We start from the raw sequence: 27008 nt of genomic DNA on the forward strand, positions 1-27008 counted from the left end.
AGAACTCGAAGTAGGTTGTTAAGACATCAAATGCTATGTGCTGCGAATCAAATCACAAACAAGAGAAAATCTGCTGATGCTGGAAATCCAAAATGCTGGAGGAACTCAGCAGGCCATGCAGCATCTATGGAAAAAAAAAAGTGCAGTTGACATTTCGGGCTAAGACCTGAAAAGTCAACTGTACTTTCCCCCCCCCCCCCACCACATAGATGCTGCCTGGCCTACTGAGTTCCTCCAGCATTTTGTGCATGTTGTTATCAGACAAACATCTTTAGCTTCAAAAAGTCCAAGTACCTTAGGAATCGCATTTCTTCGGTTTTCTTCTCATCTTCACCAATAATCTTTGACGTGGTGACGCTTACTTCCACCCCATCTACAACAAATTTTCTAGTTCGCTTCAAGGTTTTGTTATTAGATTTATTTCCCTATACAAACAAGCACAGAATAACACTCATTAATTGTAAAGGACACATGGTAATCCATATTCAACTATTCAATTGCATTCTAAACTTGGCAAACACTAATAATCTATTTTATTGCACATGCTGCTGATCATATTTCATTAAAGATTCATTCAGTAATATGTGGAATCATGAAGGAATATGTGCAAGTTCTCTGCAAATGCCATGAACTGTGGATTAATATCTCTTGCATCATCTCCGTTTGGGTTATGTATTCTACTGTTTGAATTCCAAAATGGTCAAGTTGAATGCGCTCATAGAGTTTCAACTGAGTGACTAGTAATATTACTGAATATGCTCTATCAGCCAGTTGGAATCACTGACAATCCATCAAATTTACTCATCTCTGATATGGTCTGGCATATCATTTTAAGACACATTCCATGTTTTCTGCTACTTCCTTTTTGCACACTGCAACAATGCGCAATGGAGTTCTTGTGCACTACAATGGAAGCACTAGGGTACCACTGACCATTTCAGTCATTGTCCTTCCCCAGTGCCGGTCAGAGTTTTGACTGAAGCCCTGGTGTTGCACATTTGAGCTTGGAAATAAACTGCTGGATGAATGTAATGGGTCATCCATGGAGGCAGATGGATGGCTGACACCTCGAGTTGAGATTCTCCATCAGTGAACCAGGTCAGGATGAGATGGGGGAGGATTAAAAAAAAAAGTGTGGTGAAGTATCAGAGGATGTAGTAAGTCACCAACTTAAGTGATTTACAGTCTCGTATGTTGGTAGGTCACTGTCTTCCCAGAACTCTCCAATTATGGCTGTTCCTAGTCCCCTGCATGTTCAAAGTCCCCCAGAATACTGAATAGAAGTGGGGAATGGCATCTTCCTGTGTGTCTCCCTATTAGAACAAATAGCGGCATTTCAAGTCAAGTTTATTGTCATTTAACTATATACATTATATAATGTATGTAAAAATATAATGTATATAGCAACGAGACAACATCTCTCTGAACCAGGGTGTAAAGCACGATAGTACACATAATGCAAGATAACTTATGAAGGAAGGAACAAAATCTACAGTTGAATCACACATAAGTAACAAACTAAAGTACATTAATATTAAATATTGTAAGGCATGGAACACATTAACTAGCAACACTTCGAATACAGTGCGGCCAGGTGTTCGGAAGCCTAATGGCCTGAGAGAAGAAACTGTTTCTCATCCTGAAGCTTTCATTTTTATGCATCGTAGTCTCCCGCCTGATAGTAGAAAGTCAAAGGCGATGCTGGATGGACGGGCGGGATCCTTAATAATACTAAGGGCCCTGTGTATGCAGTGCTCCTGATAAATGCCCCTAATGGATGATAGGGAGACCCCTATGATCCTCTCAGCCATTCTCACAGTCCTCTGTAGGGACTTGCGGTCCGATGTTCAACTACTCCCATAACAGACAGATGTAACATGTCAGGTCGCTCTCAGTGATGCTCCTGTAAAATGCAGTTAAGATGAGGGTGGGGGAGCCTTGCTTGCCTTAATCTTCTTAGGAAGTGGAGGCACTGCTTTGCCTTCTTGTTCAGGGAGGTGATACTAAGGGACTAGGTAAGGTCATTCATGATGTGAACTCCCAGGAACTTGGTGCACTTAACGCTCTCTATGGAGGAGCCATGTATTCGCAAAAGGGGATGGCTCATCTACACCTTCCTGACTTCCTTGGTCTTCTTCACATTTAAGCTTAGGCTGTTCTTCTCACACCAATCCACCAGCCGCTCCACTTCCCCTCCATACTCTGTCTCCTCATCGTTCTTGATAAAGCCAACCACTGTTGTGTCATCCGCAAACTTGATGACACAGTTTGAGCTGGAACCTGCGACACAGTCATGCGTCAGTAGTGTGAACAGCAGCGGGCTGAGCACGTAGCCTTGAGGAGTGACAGTTCTCAGCGTAATGGGACAAGAGATGTTGCTGCGCACACAGACTGGCTGCGGCCTTACTGTCAAGTCCAGTATCCAGATTCATAGGGAGGTGTTGACACCCAGTTTATTCCACTCAAAAATAAACTCAACTGCATATTATCAAAATAAAACAGTTACTGACTTTCAAGGAAATAGAACTGGACAAGATTCCAGTGTTCCATTATATTCTGTACATTACATTTTATCATAATGTTGCAGATTGTCACACCTCGCTATCCAGTGTGGGTAAGCTTGGCCAACGAGGGTCACCAGTTGGAAAAAACAGATGGTAACCGGCATCAGTACGTTGGTGCAAAGGGGTTCTATTTAGTGCCAGGTGAAGAAAAGAGCAAAAGCTGCCCAAAAGTTGTGAAGAGAAAAGTATTACAAATAGACAAATAAAAACAAACACGTACAAATATACAGAAGCTTTCTCCACAACACTAACTTTCCAACATAACTATTCACCAACTGTTAACTTCAACCTCCACACCACTCTAGCAAAGTGAGGGTTTAAATTTGCCTCTGCCTGGCCTGGAAGGATCAGGAAATTCTACTGCTGGTCTGATGGGGGGGGTGGGGGTGGGGAGAGAGAAAGATACTCACATGACCAGACCATTATAATTATTTCAGATGCAGAACTGGAACATTTTAAACAGGGATTATGACATCCTACAGTTTTATTCCACAAGAAATGCCTCGGTTAAACACACAGATCAGTGTCGATGTACTCAGATGAATATAAAAGAATAATGCATCCCCACCAGTGGTGTTGCTTGTGTAGGATCTGGTGAGCCTACCCCTACCAACTCAGGCATTATTTTAGGATGCCCCAAACTGTCCCTTGGGTCTTTTGGGGCCACTCTGCTGCCTACAAACCAACATAACGGTGTGAGCAAAAATAAATGAAACTGTTTGGAATACCTGTGGCTAGAATCCTTATTTTTATGAGTTTTAAACCAGTAGAGCACTTTAATTAAAGGGATCATTTTGATTAGCCGAGCTGGCGATTGTTTTACTGTTGGGGTGTGTAAATGGGGAACTCCCAAGAACTGTAGAACAGGAGGGCAAAGTGTGCGAACTACAGGGGAAACGAGACCAGGAATGGTACGAGGAGCAGTGACAAACCAGGCAAAGGGGCAAGGTTAGTGGGAGAATTAGCATTGCCAACCTGTTCTGTCATACAGACGACTTCTCAAAAACGGTTCTCAAGTGAACTGATTGCAATCCAGTCAGGGTGAAGAAACAAAAGTGGTTGTCAAGGGGAAAGGCAAGTACATATTTTTGTTTGATCTAACAAGGTTTTTTCAAATGTTTTAAATTGTTGTGTGTTTAGAAACAGGTTTCAAAGGGCATAAATATTCAACTAAGATGACAACTTTGACAGCAGGCAAATTCAGTGATTTACTGACTAACAACATGATTGAGCACTTGCATTAGTTCTGGGAAGACAGCGAGCTACCAACATCCAAGATTATAAGGCTCCGAATTGTCCCAGACTGTGCCAATGAACGGGGACCCAGCTTCCCAGCAGAAGATCACATCAAGAAAAATGTCAGAAAAAAATTCTGCGTTATTCTGGGCTGAGATAACCACTGATCTTGGATATGGCAGATATGCCCCATTGTGAATGTAGAGTATAGAAATGCGAATTATTATAACTGGGATATGTCAGGGGAAAATAGAAATTTGGGCCCAGAGAGCATCAGAACATTAAATTATGCTCTATCAAACTTCAAAAGCAGAGTATCAAAAAAAAAATACCAATTTGGTGTCAATGTATAGTTGTTACGGTACCTGGGAGATATTTCTTCCATTTTTTAGTCATCCGTAATAATTCAGTCAATCCCCAGATTGTAATGGTTATGTATGTTCAAGGATAACTGCTCATGAGCAATTGACTTCATGGAAAATTAAGCTTATTTTATGCTGATTACAAGTGAGAGAGACAGATTTGTATATATAGACCAGTCATTACAGTCTCTTCATAGAAGCAGATCAGAGATGAAAAATAGCATTCTTTAAGAATTTATATTTCTGTAGCTAAACTCATTTTTTAAAAATTGCAAACAATAATGCAAGTTAACAATAATCTAAGTAGCACCATGCGCAAAGGCTATTTAAATTCGGCAGTGAATGAAGAACAAATTTACCTCAAGTATAGAAATTTATATCTGCATCTTCCCAGGAGGACTGAATTTGTGTCACAGATGCTTGCAAAAGTAGCTGATGGAGCATTCAATGCAAACATCATGGTTGCATGATGGCTTAGCTGATTAACACAAGTAGCTAAACAGTTCAAGCAAAAATCTCACTTTGATCCCTGGTGCATGCATTCTTAGTTGGCATTTAGTTCAAGTTTATTGTCATTTACCCCTACACATGTATACCACTAAACAAAATACAACATTCCTTCAGACCAAGGTGAACACAGTACATATAACACACACACACACAACATAAAGTCATATTACTACTAATAAACTAAATTAAGAGATGAATTTATGATACAGTTAAAAAGTAGAGTATAATGCTACTGGCGCTCCATCTGTGATGAGACTTGGGTGATATCAGGGAGTTCAATAACTTTATGGCCTAGTGGAAGAGGAGGCCTCCTATCCTGACAGTTCTTGTCTTAATGCTCCTGCCAGATGGGGGGGGCGCAAAGATGGTTGGAAGGATGGGAGGGATCATTGACAACGCTAAGGGCCCTGTGAACGCAGTGCTCTTGATAAATATCTCTGATGGATGAAAGGGAGACCCCGATGATCTTCTTGGTAGTCCTCACAATCCTTTGTAGGGTCTTGTGGTTAGATGCCTTGCAATTCCCATACCAGGCGGTGATGCAGTTATTCAGGATACCCTGCATGATGCTCCTGTAAGAATTGATTAGAATGATTACGGGGTGGGGGTGGAGTTGGGAAGAAGTTTGCTCCCCTCAGTCTCCTCAGGAAGTGGAAACATTGCTGTGGTTTCTTGACCAAAGAGGTGTGCTGAGGAAACACTGAGACTATCTGTTATGTGACCGTCCCTTAAGGTAAGGGAGCCAAAGAAATCTCAAGATCAAAGTAATCTGTTAGTGTGATGGAGCTAAGAGATGCTCGGTGCCTCACCTGGTTGAAGAACTGGTAGGCATGTGATTTTCAAATACCATAAGTAACCCAAGCAAGAACAAAGATAAAAGTACTCTTATTTACTTATTTTAAAAGACTTAATGTGCTCTATATCTTGGTGTTAATAAACTTTACTTAACAATTGACAAAAAGCATGTTTTCTTACCCGAATGGATAGAGAACCACTCTCCTTGTTTATAGATAGGTCACCTGAGATGGAAACATTCAAGTCCATGCTGTCAGAAGCAGATACACTGCCCGAATAGGAATCTCTTTTGGAAATTCTTTCAGGAGAATCTACCACTCCATTGGGAGTCAATATATCAGGAACCGGAGTGACTTGGGCATCAGATTTATTTTCTTCATTCTTTGAAACAGTAATATCCTCAGCAGTCTGTATAAGCGTAGGCTGCACAGACTCAGAGCCGACTACCAAATTTGGTTGCTCTTGTTCAGTGGAATTCTTCTCCAATACCTTCTCTTCAGAATCTTGGACAGAAGTATTTATAGTTTCCATTTTTTGATCATTACTCTGCAGGTCCATTTTAGATTTGTCTTCAGTAGATGGATCGGTCTTTCCATCATCAGTTCCAGACTCAGTGCTGATGGTCTTCAAGTTCTCATTTTCTGCTTTGTCTTTATCACTGCTGCATATGCCCTCATTCACCTGTCCTTCAATGGAGTTATCAGGCTTTATAACTTCAGAATCAGCACCATTGACTTCTGAGATCTTGGGAAGGCTTTCTGTTTCCAAACTAATTTGGCTCAATTCAGAAGGACCACGTGCATGGCCTGAAAGGGGCTGAAGAACAACACCTCATTTCAGTTACGAACCACATTTTATTTAATCAATACTAGATGTCGGCAATTAACTTCACAGCATCTGGTTTCAAAAAATAATATACTGTCTACAAAACAGGTATCTGTATAAATGGTATCTACCTCTCGTTATTTGAGCATGTCCTTTATAAAAGAATACTCCTAATATTCCAAATAGATTTTCAGCACATTCATATTTATAATGTAAAAATAATAGGCACAATTAAAAATGATGAACGACTTTAGAACAAAATTAATGGTTTGATGAAGGAGCTATTTAGCCAATTGAGCCTGCAGCTGATATTTAAGCCATCACATCAATTATACATCTTCCATACATGTTGGTTTTAAACTTTTTACAGTTTAAGTTGCAATTCAAGTTCATAAATTATTTTAAAAATTCCATTGTGATCCATTTGTTGCTCATCTTTATCTTTCTGTGAAAACGGTATTTCTTTTACTTCACTAAAACGATTAATATTTTTATATCACTTTCATTAAATGTCCCTTAGTCTTCTCTATTTAAATAGTGAAAAATCATATCTCTCCACATTGCTGATGCAAGTTATTTCATGTTATGAGGTACGTCACTTCTCAGCTAAAGGTGGAATACAATAATCCAAGTTAAGATGGAGCAATGATTTACAGAAGGTCCTTCTATTTTGGCAAATTGTTCGAGACATACCTTAAAATGAAGTTTCTGAAAGATACAATGCAGAGGATGTTTTGCTGGTGACACATCGTTGTGGGCCAAATCAAAAGTGGTGATGAATCACATGCAGGAAGGAGATTGGAAATTTGGTGGAGTGGTGTCATAACAATCACTTCTCAATGGTAGCAAGACCAAGGAACTAATTAAAGACTTCAGGAGAGGGAAACTAGAAGTCCATGAGCCAGTCCACAGTGAATCAGAGGTGGAGAGGATTAGTAACTTTAACTTCCTTTGTGTTACTATTTCAGAGGACCTGTCCTGGACCCAGCACGCAAGTGCAATTGCGAAGAAAGCACAGAAGCGCCTCTAATTCCTTAGGCGTCTGCAGAGATTTGGCATGACATCCTGAACTTTGGCAAGCTTCTGTAGATGTGTATTGGAGAGCATATTGACTGGCTGCATCATGGTTGGTATGGAACCACCAATGCCTACAAAAGGTAGTGGATTTGGCCCAGAACATCTTGGGCAAGGCCCACCCAACCACTGAACAGATCTATATGAAATGCCATCATAGGAAAGCAGCATCCATCATCAGAGACAGACACCACACAAGTCAAGCTCTCCTCTCGCTGCTGTCATCAGGTAGAAGGTACAAGTGCCTCAGGATTTGAACCACCAGGTTCCAGAATAGTTACTACCCCTCAACCATCAGGCTTTTGAATAAAAGGGGATAACTTAAAAAAAAAATAGACGGCTATGGGTAACCCTAGATAATTTCTAAAGCAAGCACCTGTTCAGCACAGCATTGTGGGCTGAAGGGCCTGGATTGTGCTGTAGGTTTTCTATGTTCGATGTTAACTACACTCACTTGCCCCATCACTGAGCTGTTTCTTCAACCAATGATCTCACTTACATAAAGGACTCTGTCTCGTGTTTTCTTTATTTATTGCTATTTATTTATATTTGCATTTACAGTTTGTTGTCTTCTGCACTCTGGTTGATCTTTCATTGATCCTGTTATAGTTACTATTCTACAGATTTGTTGAGTATGCCTGCAGGAAAATGAATCTCAGAGCTGTAAATGGTGAGATACATGTACTCTGATAATAATTTACTTTGAAAGCTGCCATTTTCTTTTTTTTATGTAATGTATTTATCTCATGTTAGCAAGCAGCACAACTGGATTTTTAATCATTTCTATGTCTGCACTAGATGGACTTCTGAGAAATTTGTAATACATAACTTGAAATACACCATCAGGTTTTCACACTTGTGCTTGGAACGCCAGGTACAGATGATAGATTTCAAAGTTAGACCATTATTACTAATCTTTTTAGACAATGCTCTACACGCTCAGGACTTTCAATTAATCTCTCCGTAATAGTAATAACGGATCTCTTTTTATGTCTTTAGTCTTTTGCCTAAATTCTTGACAATAACCAAATGATTGAAAGCTGCCATTTTCAATCATAATGTACTGTTTCATCCACGTTTTTACTCGAAAACACTAGAATACAGCTTTGCCTTGGTCCAGTTACAACTTACAAATAAAGGTAAATTTCATTTCAGATTTGCACTTACTGATAATGGTTCCGATGAATCATCATCTTCAGCTTCCTCCCTATTGTCCTCTATTTCCTCCATCACTTCAGCTTTTGCCTCTGCCACTAATTCCCTAAGTGGCTTATTACCACAGACATCTTTCAGAAAAGGGTGCTGTTAAAACAAGAGATTGGATTAATTGTACTTAACACATGCTAGTGTAAAATAAATTGAATCAAATTTATATCAACTGACAAGATTGCACAAATCACTTTGTTCTGAATTACATACATTCCAATTAGTTCTGCTTTGGGAAAGATCAAAATAAACAATAATACCACACAGGAAATAAATGTCACCAAGAATTCAAAAGGGAAAATAACACATTCACATTCTTCTAGAGAATGAGACTGAAAACTCAATTGAGTTTAACAATAAAGTTTTAGCACAAAAAGGGGACATATATTTAGCGTCAACATTTAAACCTGGTAAAAGTAAGAAATATCAAAGAGATTAGAATGGCATTACATACTGGAGCTCAGGAAACATACAAATTTGTGAATGTATTTATGTGGGTAAGCCTGGACTGTCTATCACTATGAGGTTTTTCCCCTCAGTGGAATGAGCATTTCTTTCGGCAGAGAATTATAAATTTTTGCAGCTCTACATCTTGAGAATAAATGCTAAAGAATATTTTCAAGTTGAAATCCAGGGGGTTCTTGGGAACGAAGAGAACCAAGTCAAGTCACTTTTTATTGTAATTTCGATCATAACTGCTGATACAGTACACAGTAAAAACGAGACAACGTTTTTCAGGACCATGGTGCTACATGAAACAATACAAAAACTACACTGGACTACGTAAAACGACGCAAAAATACACTAGACTACAGACCTACCCAGGACTGCATAAAGTGCACAAAATAGTGCAGGACATTACAATGAATAATAAACAAGACAATAGGCACAGTAGAGGGCAGTAGGTTGGTGTCAGTCCAGGCTCTGGGTATTGAGGAGTCAGATGGCTTGTGGGAAGAAACTGTTACATAGTCTGGTCGTGAGAGCCCGAATGCTTCGGTGCCTTTTGCCAGATGGCAGGAGGGAGAAAAGTTTGTATGAGGAGTGCGTGGGGTCCTTCATAATGCTGTTTGCTTTACGGATGCAGCATGTAGTGGATATATCTCTAATGGTGGGAAGAGAGATCCCGATGATCTTCTCAGCTGACCTCACTATCCACTGCAGGGTCCTGCAATCTGAGATGGTGCAATTTCTGAACCAGGCAGTGATGCAGCTGCTCAGAATGCTCTCAATACAACCTCTGTAGAATGTGGTGAGGATGGGGGGTAGGAGATGGACTTTTCTCAGCCTTCGCAGAAAGTAGAGATGCTGCTGGGCTTTCTTTGCCATGGAGCTGCTGTTTAGGGACCAGGTGAGATTCTCCGCCAGGTGAACCAAGAAACTTGGTGCTCTTAGCGATCTCTATGGAGAAGTCGATGTTCAATGGAGAGTGGTCGCTCCGTGTCCTCCTGAAGTCAACAACCATCTCTTTTGTTTTGTTCATATTCAGAGACAGATCGTTGGCTCTGCACCAGTCCATTAGCCTCTGCACCTCCTTTCTGTATGCTGACTATAACCAGAAGTTATAGATAAAGGTTGAATCAAAAAGAACAGGGCAAGCCATTTAACTTCTTTACCTTGCACTCCTATTCATGGTAATTCCCTGAATAGTTATAGTAATGGATTAATGTCCAGTTCAAGCTGGCACTGAGCTGTGATGTCCATCAAGGTTGTGGCTCAGACTCAATATTATTATTTTTTTTAAAAATAAGATTTATACAGGTGGCTTTAGAGACAGTGCGGAGAGTGAAGGGTCAAGTTAGGGTTTAGGGGCAGGGATGAGGATAGGGGCAGGAGTTCGGGCTTGCAGTCCAGGTTGGATTCCCAGGGGTTGGGTCGGCAGGTGCTAAGACATAGACCAGTGATCACAGTGGTCATTAGCCAGTGATCCCCCAGCTCAACAAGTTCCAGGTTTGGAGGTCCATGCCAGATTTCAAAGTCCCGTGATCAGGGAGCCCTGAATTGGTTTCAGAGGTTAAAGACCAAAGGCCGAAGACTAGTTGGCAACCTCAGTGGTCAAGGCTCAAAAGTTGAGCCATGTGGGTCAGGCTGTCCAGAAGTCAGATGCCCAATGTTGGTGAGTCAAGGCCAGGGACGGGGGGTTGAATGCCCAATATCTACAAGTCCGAGAGTCTGGGACCAAGGCTCTAGAGATGGCCCGTCCTGGAGTTAGAGGGCTGTTTTTGGGTGTGAGTGAGTTGGTGGGAAAGGGGCTTGTTTTGCAGTTGATGCTGTTATTTTTGCTCTGCTGAACAGTGTGCACATGGTATGTTCACACTAGAGTGCATGGCAACACTTTCAGGCTGCCTCCAGCACTTCACTGGGTGTGTTGGTTGTTAACGTAAACATTGCTTTTCACTGTATTTTTCAATTTACATCTGATAAATAAATGAATCTGAACTAATGATACTCCTTTCCCATAACTTTCTACAACAGCACTCTCTAATTATTTCATGGGACTGCATTACGATGGCTGTGGAAGGGCTGTCAATCAAAATCTGTTAACAAATCAATTCTTCCAATATTTCATCCTATTCTCTCTTGGAAGAATTTGAAAATAGTGTATGACAAGCAACTACACTAAATATTTTCAGACACTTTGAAAGAAAAATCTCAGCAGAGTTGTTTCCTCTTTTAAAAAAAAAACCCCAAGACAGGCACTTCCATGTTGACAGGAACAAAATTTTAAAAGTGAAACTTTCTGAACAAGCTTATATTTTACATTGCTTTCTTTATCAGCACAAGAAACTCAATTTTAGAAACCATACCCTGCCTTGAGCTGGGAGGTTAATCACTTGTTCAGCTCTCTGGAGCTGGCAACAAGGTAATTTAAGGCTACTAACTACCAGGAATAGCCAGTCCAAATTGTTTGCCCTACATGGTATCAGGATTCTTCACATTTTAACAGATCATGAAATGATCCCATTGGATTTTAGAGCTGCATTGTATACATTTTTTTTCCTGGCACACTGAAGGCCATTGGGACCTTCTTATTCATGGTCAGCAGTAAGCTTTTGCTTGCAACAATATTTAAAAATGGTATGTAGCTATGTCCACTGATGAAACAGAGGATCCAAGTTTTGTGTTAATATATTTCTTCATAGGAAATGTGTACTGATGACAATGCTAACAATTATTATCCGTCTTTAATTACTCTCCTTTTGATGAGAATCTCTCTTGCTGCAATACTTGACCATAGCACAAAGGAGTACAATTAGGCCATTTGGCTCATAGAGACAACCCTACCATTCAATAATGGCCTATTTATTCTCCCTCTCAAACCCAGCTTGTCTTCTTCCTGTAACCATTGTAACCCTTACTAATCAAGAATTTATCAACCTCCACTTTAAATGTACCTAATGACTTGGCTCCATAGCCTTTTGTGGCAATGAATTACCTAGCTGAAGAAACTCCTCCTCACCTCTGTTCTAAAGGGACATCCTTCTATTCTGAGGCTGTATCCACCAGTCCAAGACTCTCCCACTATTGGAAACATTCTCTCCACGTCCACTTAATCTTGGTCTTTCACCATTCAGTACATTTCAAAGAGAATGATCCCAGGAATGAAAAAGTTAACACATGAGGAGCGTTTGATGGCTCTGGGCCTGCACTGACTCATGTTAACCCTTTTGTTCCTGAGATCATTCTCCTCTGGTCCATCTCTAATTCAGCATATCCTTTCTTAGATATAGGACCCATATTCTACTTCTGCTTCTAGTGAAGGCATTGCCAGTACTGTCATATAGAAAGCAAAGATTTAAGACCCTGTGAAGATGAAGTTACAATGATACAACTCAATCAGTGAACAGTCCCACTTCTGATCGAATAACTGAAGGAACGAATGATGCAGCTGAAGATTGTTGGATTGATTTACTGATAACCTGCTCTGGCAAAGTCCTGGGACAGATAAATGGGCTCTAATAGCGCAAAAAGATGATGTATTTGGTTAAGTCCAACTGCAGCCAGTGTAGTGTCTTCTCCTTTACACTGAGCAAGTTCAGTTTTAGCAAAGCCCTGGGATTCCACACTTAATAAAATGATGGCTTGATATTACCTATGGAATTCTGTCCTTTGCCCACATTTGAACTAGGATTTAGGCATGACCTTGATCTGAATAAGTTTGGCAAAATCCCAATTTAACATTAACTATTAAGTGATTAGTGAATCAATGTAGCTTGATATCAATGTCAACTAGACCCTGTGTCACTTCGTTAACCGAGTACACACTGACACTCAAAGAATTTTTAAAAAATGAATACACACTATTAAACAACTTTTTGTTTAGAAATTACAAACAAACTTGACCTGAAATGCAAGTGGCTAAAAATTATTATTTTTTTTAAAGTTACCTCCATTCTGGCTGGCCTGAATATAACTATATATCTAGCATGAAAGGAACTAGTTAAACAGATCCTTCATTGTTTATACAAAGATTCTGAGAAACATCTCTTTTAACATGATCTATTGCTGCTTCTGATCCATCTACTGACACTCTACCACAATCAAAGACAGATTGAACAGCTGAGAACTTAAAGATTAAATGTATTTTTTATTATTCCTGAATGTCAGAACAGCTACCTTATATTAAGGAGGTTAATGAAGCAAATCAACATTCCAGCAATTCATGTTTTATGGCTAGTGATGATCTATAACCACTTCAACAATTTAAAATAAAATTGTTTCTGCAGATGATTTTATAGCATTTCTGAATGGACAATGAACCCACTGAATTGAATTGATTTTATTACTTACATCCTTCATATACATGAGTAAAAATGTTTAAGTTACATCTCCATCTAAATGTGCAATGTGCAATTATAGTAATTTGCAATAAATAGTATGTGCAACAGGAGAGTCAATATAACATAGAAATACAGTTGTGTCAGCATGAATTAATCAGTCTGATGGCCTGATGGAATCAGCTGTCCCAGAGCCTGTTGGTACTGGCTTTTATGCTGCGGTACCGCTTCCCAGATGGTAGCAGCTGGAACAGTTTGTGGTTGGGGTGGCTCGGGTCCCCAGTGATCCTTCAGGCCCTTTTCACCTACCCATCTTTGTAAATGTCCTGAATAGTGGGAAGTTCACATCTACAGATGTGCTGAGCTGTCTGCACCACTCTCTGCAGAGTCCTGTGTTTGAGGGAAGTACAGTTCCCACACCAGGCAGTGATGCAGCCAGTCAGGATACTCTCAATTGGGTCCCAGTAGAAAGTCCTTAGGATTTGGGGGCACATACCAAACTTCTTCGACCGTCTGAGGTGAAAGAGGCACTGTTGTACCTTTTTCACCACATAATCTGTATGTACAGACCACATGAGATCAATTTAAAGCTGTTTACATTGTCAACCCCAGATCCATTGATGTCAATAGAGGCTAGCCTGTCTCCAATTCCTCCTGTAGTCCACAACCAGCTCCTTTGTTTTTGCGAATGAGGGAGAGGTTGTTTTCTTGACATCACTGTTTCAGGGTGATGACTTCTTCTCTGTTGGCTGCCCCATTATTATTTGGGATTAGACCAGTGTAGTGTCATCAGCAAATTTATATAGCAGATTGTAGCGACACAGTCATGGGTGGACAGAGTGTAAAGCAGGGGGCTTACGACACAGCCCTGACAGGCACCTGTGTTGAGGGTCATAGGGCAGAGGTGAGGGACCCCACTCTTTACCACCTGCCGGCGATCTGACAGGAAGTCCAGGATCCAGCTACACAAGGCAGGGAGAACCCATGAACACTACTACCTCACCTTTTTTTTCTTTTTGCTCTCTTTGTTCACTATTTGTTTTATATCTATAGTTCTTTTTAATAATATTTATATTACTATGTATTGCAATACACCGATGCCACAAAACCACCAATTTCATGACATACGCTAATGATATTAAACCAGATTCTGATTTGAGGAACATAATCTGATTATACAAGATACATTAAGTGCTTGGATTACACTTTTGGCAAATCATACAATGAAACAAGGACAAATTTATTAATTTCTTACCTGCAATAGCTGTGCAGCACTTAGACGAGTATCCGGATTCTTATCCAGTGCTTTCTTGAGAAAGTCATTAAATTCTGTAGACCTGAAGAAACATGAATTTCAGGATGCTTAAAACTCAATTTTACAATCACTTACATTGTTTATATCCATCTGGCACTAAACTAAGTTTTAATTACAGATCTTACATTCAAAAGAGGGCAAGTTTAGCCCTCTCCAGTGCATGTTTCCATCTTCATAGCTGAAAATCAGGGGTGTAAACCCACTTCCAAAGACACAGTTTTGGATAATTAGCAAATCCAGGATTTAGACTCAACAGCCAACACTCACTGATTTATTTTACTTATGGGATCATTACACAACATCTCAAGCACCATTAATTACTTTTACTATCACCACACTGAAATGCACAACAGAGAAACATCAGCAGGAAAACATTGGCTAGGCCCAGTTCTCCTCAAATCACGGATCACTCTGGCCTGGACACACATTTTTATTGCTTCACAAAACAATGAGTTCATCATAATGAACAAGACTGCCAAACTTCAAGGAGAAGCCCCAAGGGAATAACATTTCCTGAGAGCAACAATTATCCATTTTGCGAGCATCACCCACATCTCAAGTGCAACACAAAGAATTCCAGCAACATTTATAAAGCATAATGCTGCAAAATCCACAAACCTGCCTGTCCAGGTAGACCTATTGTCTCAGCTTGCTCCCACCCCACCGAACTCATTTCTGCTTACCTCGACACTGTTTTATCCCGTTGTTCAATCTCTTCCCACCTATGTCCGTGACACTTCTCACGCTCTGGATTTTTTCAATGATTTTAAGTTCCCTGGCCCCCACTACCTTATTTTCACCGTGGATGTCCAGTCCCTATATACCTCCATCCCCCACCAGAAAGGTCTCAAATCTCTCCATTTCTTTTTAGATTCCAGACCTAACCAGTTCCCCTCTACCACCACTCTCTTCCCTTTAGCGGAATTAGTCCTTACCCTTAATAATTTCTCCTTTGAAGGAAGTGGGAGGAGCCAAACTAAAAGTGTCGCCATGGGGACCCGTATGGGTCCCAGCTATGCCTGCCTTTTTGTTGGCTTTATGGAATAGTCATGTTCCAAGCCTATACTGGTATCCATCCCCCACTTTTCCTTCGCTATATCGACGACTGCATTGGTGCTGCTTCCTGCACGCATGCTGAGCTCATTGACTTCATTAACTTTGCCTCCAACTTTCACCCTGCCCTCAAATTTACCTGGTCCATTTCTGACACCTCCCTCCCCTTTCTTGATCTTTCTGTCTGTCTCTGGAGACAGCTTATCTGCAGATGTCTACTATAAGCCTACGGACTCTTACAGCTACCTGGACTGTTCCTCTTCCCACCTTGTCTCTTGCAAAAATGCCATCCCCTTCTCGCTATTCCTCTGTGTCCGCCACACCTGATCTCAGGATGAGGCCTTTCATTCCAGGGTGAAGGAGATTTCTTTAAAAAAGGAAGACAGGGGCTTCCCTTCCTCCACCATCAACTCTGCTCTCAAACGCATCTCCCCCATTTCACGCACATCTGCTTTCACCCCATCCTCCCGCCACCCCACTAGGAATAGGGTTCCCCTTGTCCTCACCTACCACCTCACCAGCCTCCGGATCCAACATATAATTCTCCATAACTTCCACCACCTCCAACGGGATCCCACCAAGCACATCTTTCCCTCCCCCCCGCTTTCCACAGGGATCGCTCCCTATGCGACTCCCTGGTCCATTCATCGCCCCATCCCTTCCCACCGATCTTCCTCCTGGGACTTATTCTTGTAAGCAGAACAAGTGCTACACATGCCCTTACACTTCCTCCCTCATCACCATTCAGGGCTCCAGACAGTCCTTCTAGGTGAGGCGACACTTCACCTGTGAGTCGGCTGGGGTGATACACTGTGTCTGGTGCTCCCGATGCGGCCTTCTAAATTGGCGAGACCTGACGCAGACCAAGAGACCGTTTCGCTGAACACTTACGCTCTGTCCGCCAGAGAAAGCAAGATCTCCTAGTGGGCATACATTTTAATTCTACGTCCCATTCTCTTATGTCTATCCACGGCCTCCTCTACTGTCAAGATGAAGCCACACTCAGGTTGGAGGAACAACACCTTATATTCCGTCTGGGTAGCCTCCAACCTGATGGCATGAACATTGACCTAACTTCCGTTAATGCCCCTCCTCCTGTTCTTACCCCATCCCTTATTTATTTACATATTATTTTTTATTTTTTCCTCTCTTTTTTCTTTCTGTCCCTCTCACAATAACTCCTTGCCTGCTGTCCATCTTCCTCTGGCGCTCCCCTCCCCTTTCTTTCTCCCTAGGCCTCCCGTCCCATGATTCTCTCACTTCTCCAGCCTCGTATCCTTTTTGCCAATCAACTTTCCAGCTCTTAGCTCTATCCCTCTCCCTCCCGTCTTCTCCTCATTTCGGATCTCCCACTCCCCCTCCCACTTTCAAATCTCTTACTATCTCTTCTTTCAGTTAGTCCTGACGAAGGGTCTCAGCCCGAAACGTCGACTGTACCTCTTCCTAGAGATGCTGCCTGGCCTGCTGCATTCCACCAGCATTTTGTGTGTGCTGCTTGAATTTCCAGAATCTGCAGATTTCCTCATGTTGCAATTTAATTACTTTGCTGAACATGCTATAAGACTGATGTCTAGTTTTGCTTTGTAAATATCTCTGTAGAGTTTCCAAACTTGGTTACTAAGAAATAGAGGCAGAGCTTCTCTGAGAAGGGAAATGACTTGTTGTAAACATACAACTATTAATTATGTTCAACTTGGGCACTGGTTAACTAACGTATCACTAAAGCTTGAGATTTAAAGCAGAAATGGGGCTACACCTGGTGATTAATTTAGACTGAAAACTAGATTACTAAGTAAACTTTACATTTTATTTTTTAGCCAGAATCTCTTTACCTAATATTGAACATATAACAGTACACAAGAACAAGCACTTCAGCCCACAATGCTGTGCTGAAACAGCTAAGTAAATCAAAAACCCCAAAAACTAATCTCTCCTACCTACACAATGTCCATATCCCTCCATCTTCCTCATATACGTGTGCCAATCTAAACATCTCTTAAAAGCCTCTAATGCATTTGCCACTGTAACCATACCAGTCATCCAGCACTCGAGTGAAAGAAACTTACAGCTTACATCCCTTTTACCAGCAAGGATACTGGTATAGTGATTCAGACAGATCTCTATGTAATGAAAACTTCATTATCATTGAACACCATGCAGCGAACCATTCTGCCTGTTCTATTATTAGATATACCCAGCAAAATGTCACAAGTCTGTTTTTATATTTACACACACAGAAGATGCTACTCCAAACAGCTGCCACCACTATTTCCATCACAGCTCTCGCTGCACAATAAATAACTATAACCAGCATTGTGCCTGGATCCAAAGAAATCTGATTAGGCCATTCAAACCCAAAATTCACATTCCATTATTCAATGAAGCATGACACAACTTCTGTCACTAACAAGTAGGCCTTGATGATCAAAAATCCAGATATCTCTGATTTCAAATGAGAAGTAAACTACTGCATGGGTTGATATGATTAACATTGCCTGGAAAATCCTACGGGAATCTCAACAGAGCAACATAAACCATTGGCACAATTCTTTCCATTCAATAATTTTGCCTTTCAGCTTGGTAGGCCTAAGCGACAAAACTACAGGTAACAGGTCTTTCCTCTTGAACATCAATTTGGTTGAGTTACCTTGGCAACTCTGGCACAGTAGATTCAGTGATTCCTGATTGGAGCTTACTTTTAAAAAAACTGCAACAGATGCAATACTTGCCTATGGAAGAGAAGTTTTTAAAACCACTGCCTTTTAGTAATACTTCATGAGGTATTTAACTATTTCATCAATGTTGGTGCAGGACATTTTAATTCTAACTCTGATACTTTTTACAGAATGAGAACCAGAACAAATATGTACAGCACAATTCATTTCCACAGTAACCTGGCAATGAACTTTGAATTTCTTTTCTCTTTTCCACTTCTGTGTAGGAATTTATGCTTGAAAGATTCCCAAATGTTCATAAGCCAAAATAGGTCGTGAACAATTAAACAATTTAATTATTATCATTACCATTTTGATGGATTTTCCAATGTTGGAGGATCTCCTTTGGCAATTTTCAGTAAAACTCTCATTGGATTTAACTCATGATGAGGTGGCTCTATCTGTGCCATTTCAATCAAGGTTATACCCAAGGACCAGATGTCAGATTTGTAATCATATGGAGTGTCCTTCATAGTCTCACACATCACCACTTCTGGAGCCATCCTGAAAACAAGAGAAATTTTCAAAATCAATTATAATATTCTCAATTACCAAATGTATCCAACATAATTTAATATAATTCTACTTCTCCTTCAAAAGCCGAATCAAAAAGAACTTTTTAATTAAACTAATGATCAGAGTATTTGATATTGTTAGTTGAATGACAAAGTAAAACAAAAATCAAGAAAATTTTATAACTGAATGGGTGTTGTAGGTGGCCAACTTAAATCTGATCCATTATAAATCCATGATAAATCACTGACGAAAGACTTAGAATAAGCTATACATTTGATAAAATGCAGCTGTGGGAGCACACTAAGGAACTACAAAAATTATTTTGGTGTCACTAATTAATATTTTAAAAACTACATACCTATCCTTCTTGGCAAAACATAGGATACATTTTTAATACTAGGACTGAATCTACCCCTTCTAGCCATTTGTAGGAGATTTTTTATAAAAATGGATACAGGTGGAGAGAAAGTGGTATTTGGTCATTTTGCTTAGGTTATCCTGCTGCAGGGCTTGATGAATGAACCAGTTATTTTTTACCAATGTGCCTATGCATTCAGTATTTTAGATACATAGCCGAAGTTTACATCCATACTTTTGAGATACCGTGCCATTAGAAAACAGCCCATGATATAAATGAACATGTAATAAAACAACGAGTATAACAAAGCCTGTCTTATTTCATAATCCATTTCTTTAACAACTTGCCTTTGTGTGGTAGCTTTGATGTAATAAAATGATCTAAGGCAAGTTACCTATTAGAGTCACAAGTTTCATATCGGAAGCTTTAAAATAACTGATAAAAGGTATAGCAGAACCTAGACTTTAGATCATGAAAACACCCAAGAAATAGAAGTGGACCATGGTCAGGACGATTTACTAATACAATTGAGAACAAATGATATTACACACATTTTATCACAATGCATCGCACAGAAAATCATACAAGAATTTTATTTTCCAAAACACAATTTTAACATTCTTATACAAATGCCCTCCACCGCATGGGGACACTTACAGATCAGCAACAGTGTAAGGATCAGAATAAAAATGAATTTCCCACATCAAGTCACCAAATCACAATAAACTAATAGACTAATGTGGAAAGTCAGAACAATGTTTAGTATCAAAGAACATGTTGTACAGGAAACCGTCAGCTTACCAATAGGGTGTTCCAATGAATGTCTCCCTCTTTTGCAGAGTTTTTGTGTTTTTTGCTGAAACACCAAAATCCGCTAAGAATAGAACATAACTTAAGTTATAACAACAATCTTAGGAGTTTGATAATTCCACAATTTCAGTCCAACATTTATCATCACAAAATCTTAAAATTTTATCCAAACAGAAGGAGACTTATAACAAAATGTAAAGTTAACCTTCTACTGAGACAATCTTCGATGCAGGTTTGTTTAGTTGTGCAGCTCTCCGAACACAAAGTAGTTAGCTTTTAAAATAAAGGGTTATAAGCAAAATGACAAAGTAGGGTGTAAAACCATTTTCCATCCTAGTTAAGCCAAGCTGAAGCAGGTTTATAGAGGCACTGCAAAATTGTCTGTGGCCTGTGGATCAGATAGGCCACTTGTGTGACAATTTTCTGACGTGCATAACTAAGTGCAATACACATTAAATTTCACCATCTTTTATTATGTATTAATACACGAGACCCAGTAACAAAATTTGTGGATTTGGCATTCTATGCAGCAAGTCCCCCAATTTTCATTTTTCCTCGATAGAAATTGGCATTACTTAAGCAAATACTATTGTTCACAGATATGCTGACAATATGTAGTACTCAATCAGCACTTCCCTTAGCCCCTTGTCTCTAAATTGTACAGCTTGTCAAAATTAACAATGAAACTTCAGAATTTGGACCCCATCTTGAAATTTGATATGCAATCATTGGTTTCATTCAGCTCCCTGGCTAATATCTGAAATTAAGCTGTTCAAAGCCACAATTTTATACTTAACCTAGCGATGAAGCTTTTCCATGCCATCATCGAAATATCAACGGTAGTTCTACCTCCGTATCAGCTTTCCCTCCAACTCAGCTTATGGAGGATGGAATTTTTCAGTAAGGTCTCAATCTTAAAATAATTATTCACATTTCCAAATCTTCCCATGGTCTTACACCTCCCCATCTCTCACACTCCAATCAGATAATTTATGCTCTTACGGTTTTGCCCTAATGATTATCTCTAAACTTTTTCTCTCCATCACTGCAGCAGTGGATCAGCTAGCCAAGATTCCAATCTCTGGAATTTCATCCCAAAGCTATCTGATTCCATCTTCTCTGCTTGATTAAACCCAATCCCCTCATCAAGAACTTGGGCATTTGACCCAATGAATTATTATTATTTTATTTTATTTATTTTATTTATTTTTTTTTTTAAACGCCTCGCGAATTGTGTTGCAACTTGTTTTACTTGTAGATGTTTTAGTAGCCCACAAGTTCCCCCAGAATGTTAAAGCCATTAAGAGGGAACTCCCATAAAAAAATAATAATAGAAAAACAGTAATTATCTGGAATTCTAGATCAACGAAGAGCTCATCAGAACAGTCAACAATGACTGATGTATTAGTTCAACTTCCAAGAGCCCCTCCTCTCCTGTTCCCAGTATTTATTGCTTATATATTATTACTATTTTTAATTTTTCTTTTTGTGTTTGCACAGTTTGTCATCTTTTGCACACTGGACATCTCCCCTGTTGATCTACTGCAGCTTCAAAACCAGCCTCCATGTACTAACATGCATATTTATTACATATAATCTACTCTGTAGAACTGTGAAACGGTCATTAGTTAAATCTTACCAAATTAAACTTTACACTATGTTAATACATCCATATATGTAAAGCTAAAGGTAGGCACTGATGAGCAGCGTTATTATTTCTGAATACAAATACAGTGCATAAACTATCCCCCCCCCCCGAAGTGCTAATACAAAGCATAAATATAATTAAAAGTTTGGAATACATCACTGATAAATTGCAAGGAATGTCATAATCCAAGTCCAAAATTGTAGGTACTGCGTTTACAGGTGTGCTGACATTATTCAGATCTCTCTAAACACTGCTCACATTGCAAGGTTGTGTGTCAAATAGTCAACCATGACTGATATATTAGTTCAACTTCCAAAATTCTGTATCTTTCTTCCTGGAACCATCCCCTTTCCTTCGAGTTCCTCTGTTCAATTCTCGACACATGAATACTGGCTGATCCAAGGCGTCATTCCTGCCACAATCACTCACTTAATGCCTGCCTTACATTTCTCACCCCTTCCACATCTACTTCTTTACTTTCCTCCTTTGTCTTTTTTTTCTTCTGACTGCTATTTAAAGTCGTGCTCTCAGCTTCTTGGGTCATTGCTTGTAAAATATCTCCGTAAACTCTTTCTCCCTCACTTTTGCAAAAGCTAAAATTACATTTTTGAAAAAACTTGCAATTCAGTTCTTCTGAATCCACTTTGATTTTCACTATGTGGTACTTCTGAGTTTCTTTTTACTTTATTAAAGAGTTGTCAAGATATTTCTGTCATTGCAAAAAAACCCGATTTGATTCTGTTACTCTACTTCATTTCACACTTCAGCTTTCAGAAAGTAACTGTAATGGTAACAAGATGCTCATAAGCCAATGTCCAATGCTGACACTGTAATCTTTCATCTTAGCCTCTGTTAGGATCAGTCCTGCTGTCAAAACAGCAAGTAACCACAGCTTCAGTACTACCTATGGACCAAAGAATATAATTCAGTCCTAATTTGTGAGCTCTTGCAGTGTTTAACTGGCTGTCATTTTTACCTACTTAACAGTGAACGTAAAATTTTAAAAGGTAAAAATGAGTCCTTAAAAATGTTCACAGATGTTTGCAAAAGGAAAAATGTTCTTTCTGAACAGTCGGCAGTTGTTTCCTCAGCTCGAATGGAAAACCGTCACAGCAAGATCCATTACCTTCACTTTTCAATCTGGATAAGAAATACAGAAACCAAGAGATATAGATTTCCCCTAAATTTACAAGCATGGGAAGCAGATTTTGCTGTTAGCTAGTGTGCACATCAATTTCCATTACCATGTAATCTATAGTTCCTTTTATTTTAAATTAGTACTCATAAAAACCTATGTCATGGTACTAATTTGGAAATCTAGTAGATGTCGTGCAATATATATAAAAAAATAGCTGTTATGTGCACTTGAGACTCAGTGCAGAGTTCAGAGCAGGGCCAGAGGAAGATACGTTCTGCTGTTTTACAACTCTAATTGGTTGCAAGTCAAAACCAAAACAATAAGACACTTCTAGTGTTGTAAAACTGGCAAAAAACACATCAATTTGAATCTATTTATAACAAAAATTTCCCAAAACCTTTCACAAATAAAGCACAGATTCATTAAAAAATTAACTTTCTCCCTGTATTTTCAAAGATAGAACTGTTATATAATGTATTCATTTTAGTTGGCAAGGTAACAATACAGGATTAAATCACAACTACAAACTGCAAAATAAAACAGCCAAATCCAATCACCAAACATACGTACATCCTGCACATACTGTTGCACAGAAACCGAGAACTTTTGCTTTTGAATACATCTCCTTTCTCTTATGCAAGTACTCTTCTAGAATTATGTTTTTTTAAGCACTGCAAACGAGTGTGATCAATTGTACATCCAATACAAACTGGTTCTGTAGAATATTTCTTCCAATTCAATCTGTAGTAGCACTGTCCTGTAAACAATTTACTGCTACAGTATTGCAGCAACAACCCCGCCCTTGAACCCAGTCCAGTCAAAGCACAGCTGATCTGCAGCTTGATACAATTTACATACTTTGCTAGCTTTACATTTTAAGTAGTTAAAGATGCAAACTCTTCTTGTCAGGTATGGTGGGTGGGAGCAAGCAAATAGGACGAGGTGGAAGCAAAAATATGCTGGAACAAACCCAAACGTGCGGAGTGGCTCCAAACTCAAACAGTGGAGTTACTAACAGCAGTTTATTAAAGGGAATGGTTATTACTTGTTTTGAAATGATGAAGGCAGCATTCTCAGCATCTCGGGGAATATACAGAGTATTACAGAGTGTTCAATCATGCTCTTACAGCTAAGAATTTGTGCCAATTTAAAATAGAAAAATGTTCTGAATTAAGTACTTCACGCAAAAGAGAATGCTGAAATGCTTGGGAGCTTGTCTCCTTTTCATTCCAGTGCCTCAAGTAGAATGTCATGTGTTTTTCACGCAGTTGGAACTAATTTCAGATGATTAACTGAAGATAAGCCTATATTAATCTAAATGACTGTTGTTCATTTAACAAAGTGGCCTATAAAACTTTCAGGAGTGAATGTCAAAGACTTTAAAAATAACACAATGGTAGAGAGCATGAAATAGAATGACTTAGATTCATGTAGAGTTCAACCTACAATTAACATTCAATCAAGTCCAGGCATGTTGGGGGGGGGTGGGGGGGGAGGGACAGTTGGAGTGAGCAAAGCAGAGGAAACTCAGAGCGGAGGAGTTTTGGAGTCCATTCACCTAAACTCAGAGCAAGTTTTGTTTGATCTAAGCGCCAGACTGATTTGGAAAGGTGGTGACAGGATCCAGGCCCAGACAGCATCAATGTGACAGGGCCCAGATCTTACAGCGAGGAACAACCCGATGATTAGATGATTTAAACGCCAGGCCAGATAGATTGAAAAGCAAGGTGCCGGGAGCAGAAGCGAGGGTTGGGCCAGTTCTGCTTGCCGCTCCGTGACATTTGGTCTGCACTCGGCTGAGGCTGAGGCTCTGCTCTGGGCTTCGCGTATATGGACTCACTGTCCTTCTATATGCTGCTTGCTTTCATTGTTTGTATGATTTGTTGTTTTCTCTCTCTGTACATTGGGTGTTGGATTTTTTTTAAATGGGTTCTTTTGGGTTTCTTGTTTTGTGACTGCCAGTAAGGAGATGAATCTCAACATCAAATCTCTTACTAGCTCTTCTTTCAGTTAGTCCTGACGAAGAGTCTCAGCCCGAAACGTCGACTGTACCTCTTCCAAGAGATGCTGCCTGGCCTGCTGCGTTCACCAGCAATTTTTATGTGTGTTGCTTGAAATTCCAGCATCTGCAGATTTCCTCGTGTTGGCGATTGTAAAATATACACACATTTTGATAATACATATACTTTGAACTTTGATCTCAGGGTGAATTTAATCTCAACTGAGGTTATTATGAAGCACTATCAATGTTTTAATATAGTAAACATGACATCTCATTTCTACAGAACAAAATCCTAGAAACAGCAGTATGATCGGTTTTATTAACTGATATTAACTGAGGGACAAATATTGGCCAGCAACTGAGCTTCACCGTTCCTTTTCAGAACTGGCCATAGGTCAAGTCTATACAAGAGTTGGGTCCTGTTTAATATCGAACACAATTTGCTCAGTACTAGACTGGCATACTCATCTCTGGGTATATCCCCAAGCTATAATACCCCCATATGAAGTAGATGCAAAAGCCTATTTATTACTACTTTTAATTTAGAGAGAGTGCAGAATAGGCCCTTCTGGCATGACTGCACTGCCGAGCAACCCAGCTATTTAATACCAGCGTAATCCCAGGACAAAACATACACTTATGACCAATTAAACTACTAACCTATAGGTCTTTGGACAGAAGGGAAACTGGAGCACCTGTAGGAAACCCACACACTCACAGGAAGGACATATACATTTATTTATTTATAACAGAAGATGCAGGAATTAAGCTCCAAACTCCAATGCCCCCAGCTGTAGTAGCGTCGTGTTAACCTTACTTTTTGAAGCTGTATACGGATACATTTTTCAAAGTACTTGATAAAACATACTTGAATGTTGAAGACACAAGAGATTGTAATGGCTGGAATCTAGAGCAACAAACAAAATGCTGATTGGACTCAACAGGTCAGGCAGTATCTGTGGAAGGAAATGGGCTGATAACATCTACAATCCAATGCATACACATTGAACTATCATATCAAATTTTCTGTGAAGCGCTCCCACTCCATCCTTTTTTCTCTTTCCTCCAAGGTGATGGGATCTGGGATAGGTGTAGGAGGAACTCCTAATTCCTACACCCACCACACCCCACCCCCAACACCTCCTTTCCTTTCCTTCCCTTCCCCTCTTCCATCCACTACCAATCACTTCTTCCTATCACCCACACACCCCTCCAACTTTCTAATATTAATGAAGCTTTTGCTTTTGCCAAGGAATAAAAATCTATTTGAACACGAGAGACTATAGATGCTGATAACTTGGAGAAACACAGAAATTATGATAGGTGTAGATACAGTGAATGCAGGCAGGCTTTTTCCACTAAGACTAGAGGAGGAAAAAACCAGAGGACAGGGGTTAAGGGTGAAGGGGGAAAGTTTAAAGGAAACATGGGGGGGGGGCTTCTTCACACAGAGAGTGGTGGGAGTGTGGAATGAGCTGCCAGATGATGTGGTAAATGTGGGCTCACTTTTAACATTTAATAAAAATTTGGACAGGTATATGGATGAGAGGTGTATGGAGGGATATGGCCCAGGTGCAGGTCAGTGGGACTAGGCAGAAAAATGGTTCAGCACTGCCAAGAAGGGCCAAAAGGCCTGTTTCTGTGCTGTAATGTTCTATGGTTCTAAATGGCTGAAGCGACTCAGAAGGTCGGGTAGCATCAATGAAGGGAGAAGAACAGTTGACATTCTGAGTTGAAACCCTTCATTAGGACTAGCTGGCAGACACCAGAATAAAAGGGTATGGCAAGGGAGGAGGAACATGAGCTGGTGAGTGAGAGGTGTATCCAGATGGAGCAAGGAAGGTAGGAAGGTGGGCGGGGGTGGGCGCATGATGGATTCAACGCATCAAGTGTTCCCTCACTGGAAAGGCTGTTTAATGGCCTAAATGGTGGTGTATTACTTAGCACAACTGCAGGGATAAGTACCTGAGGGAGTTTGCTGGAAGGATATTTGAACAAGGGAGTCACATAGGGAACAATCCTGCGGAAAGAGAGAGAAGGGGAAAGGAAGATGTGCCGAGTTTATGGATTTCCCTCTTTTGCTGGATTGTACATTCCCTGAGGT

At 40.0% G+C, this 27008-nt stretch overlaps 1 protein-coding gene across 2 annotated transcripts in view; it reads right to left on the reverse strand.

The window, feature by feature from the left end:
• The window catches only part of stk10 (serine/threonine kinase 10), a 119810-nt gene that overhangs the window by 34561 nt on the left and 58241 nt on the right, over positions 1–27008 (reverse strand). For both annotated transcript variants that reach the window (XM_063053513.1, XM_063053512.1), the window contains exons 5-10: positions 20108–20180; positions 18742–18936; positions 14606–14687; positions 8534–8668; positions 5648–6283; positions 295–425 (exon numbers count right to left, since the gene is read on the reverse strand). In XM_063053513.1, coding sequence (XP_062909583.1) covers positions 295–425; positions 5648–6283; positions 8534–8668; positions 14606–14687; positions 18742–18936; positions 20108–20180 — 1252 coding nt within the window. The remainder of the gene's footprint in view (positions 1–294; positions 426–5647; positions 6284–8533; positions 8669–14605; positions 14688–18741; positions 18937–20107; positions 20181–27008) is intronic.

This window comes from Mobula hypostoma, chromosome 7 (assembly GCF_963921235.1).
Source record: "Mobula hypostoma chromosome 7, sMobHyp1.1, whole genome shotgun sequence".
Lineage (NCBI taxonomy): Eukaryota > Metazoa > Chordata > Chondrichthyes > Myliobatiformes > Myliobatidae > Mobula > Mobula hypostoma.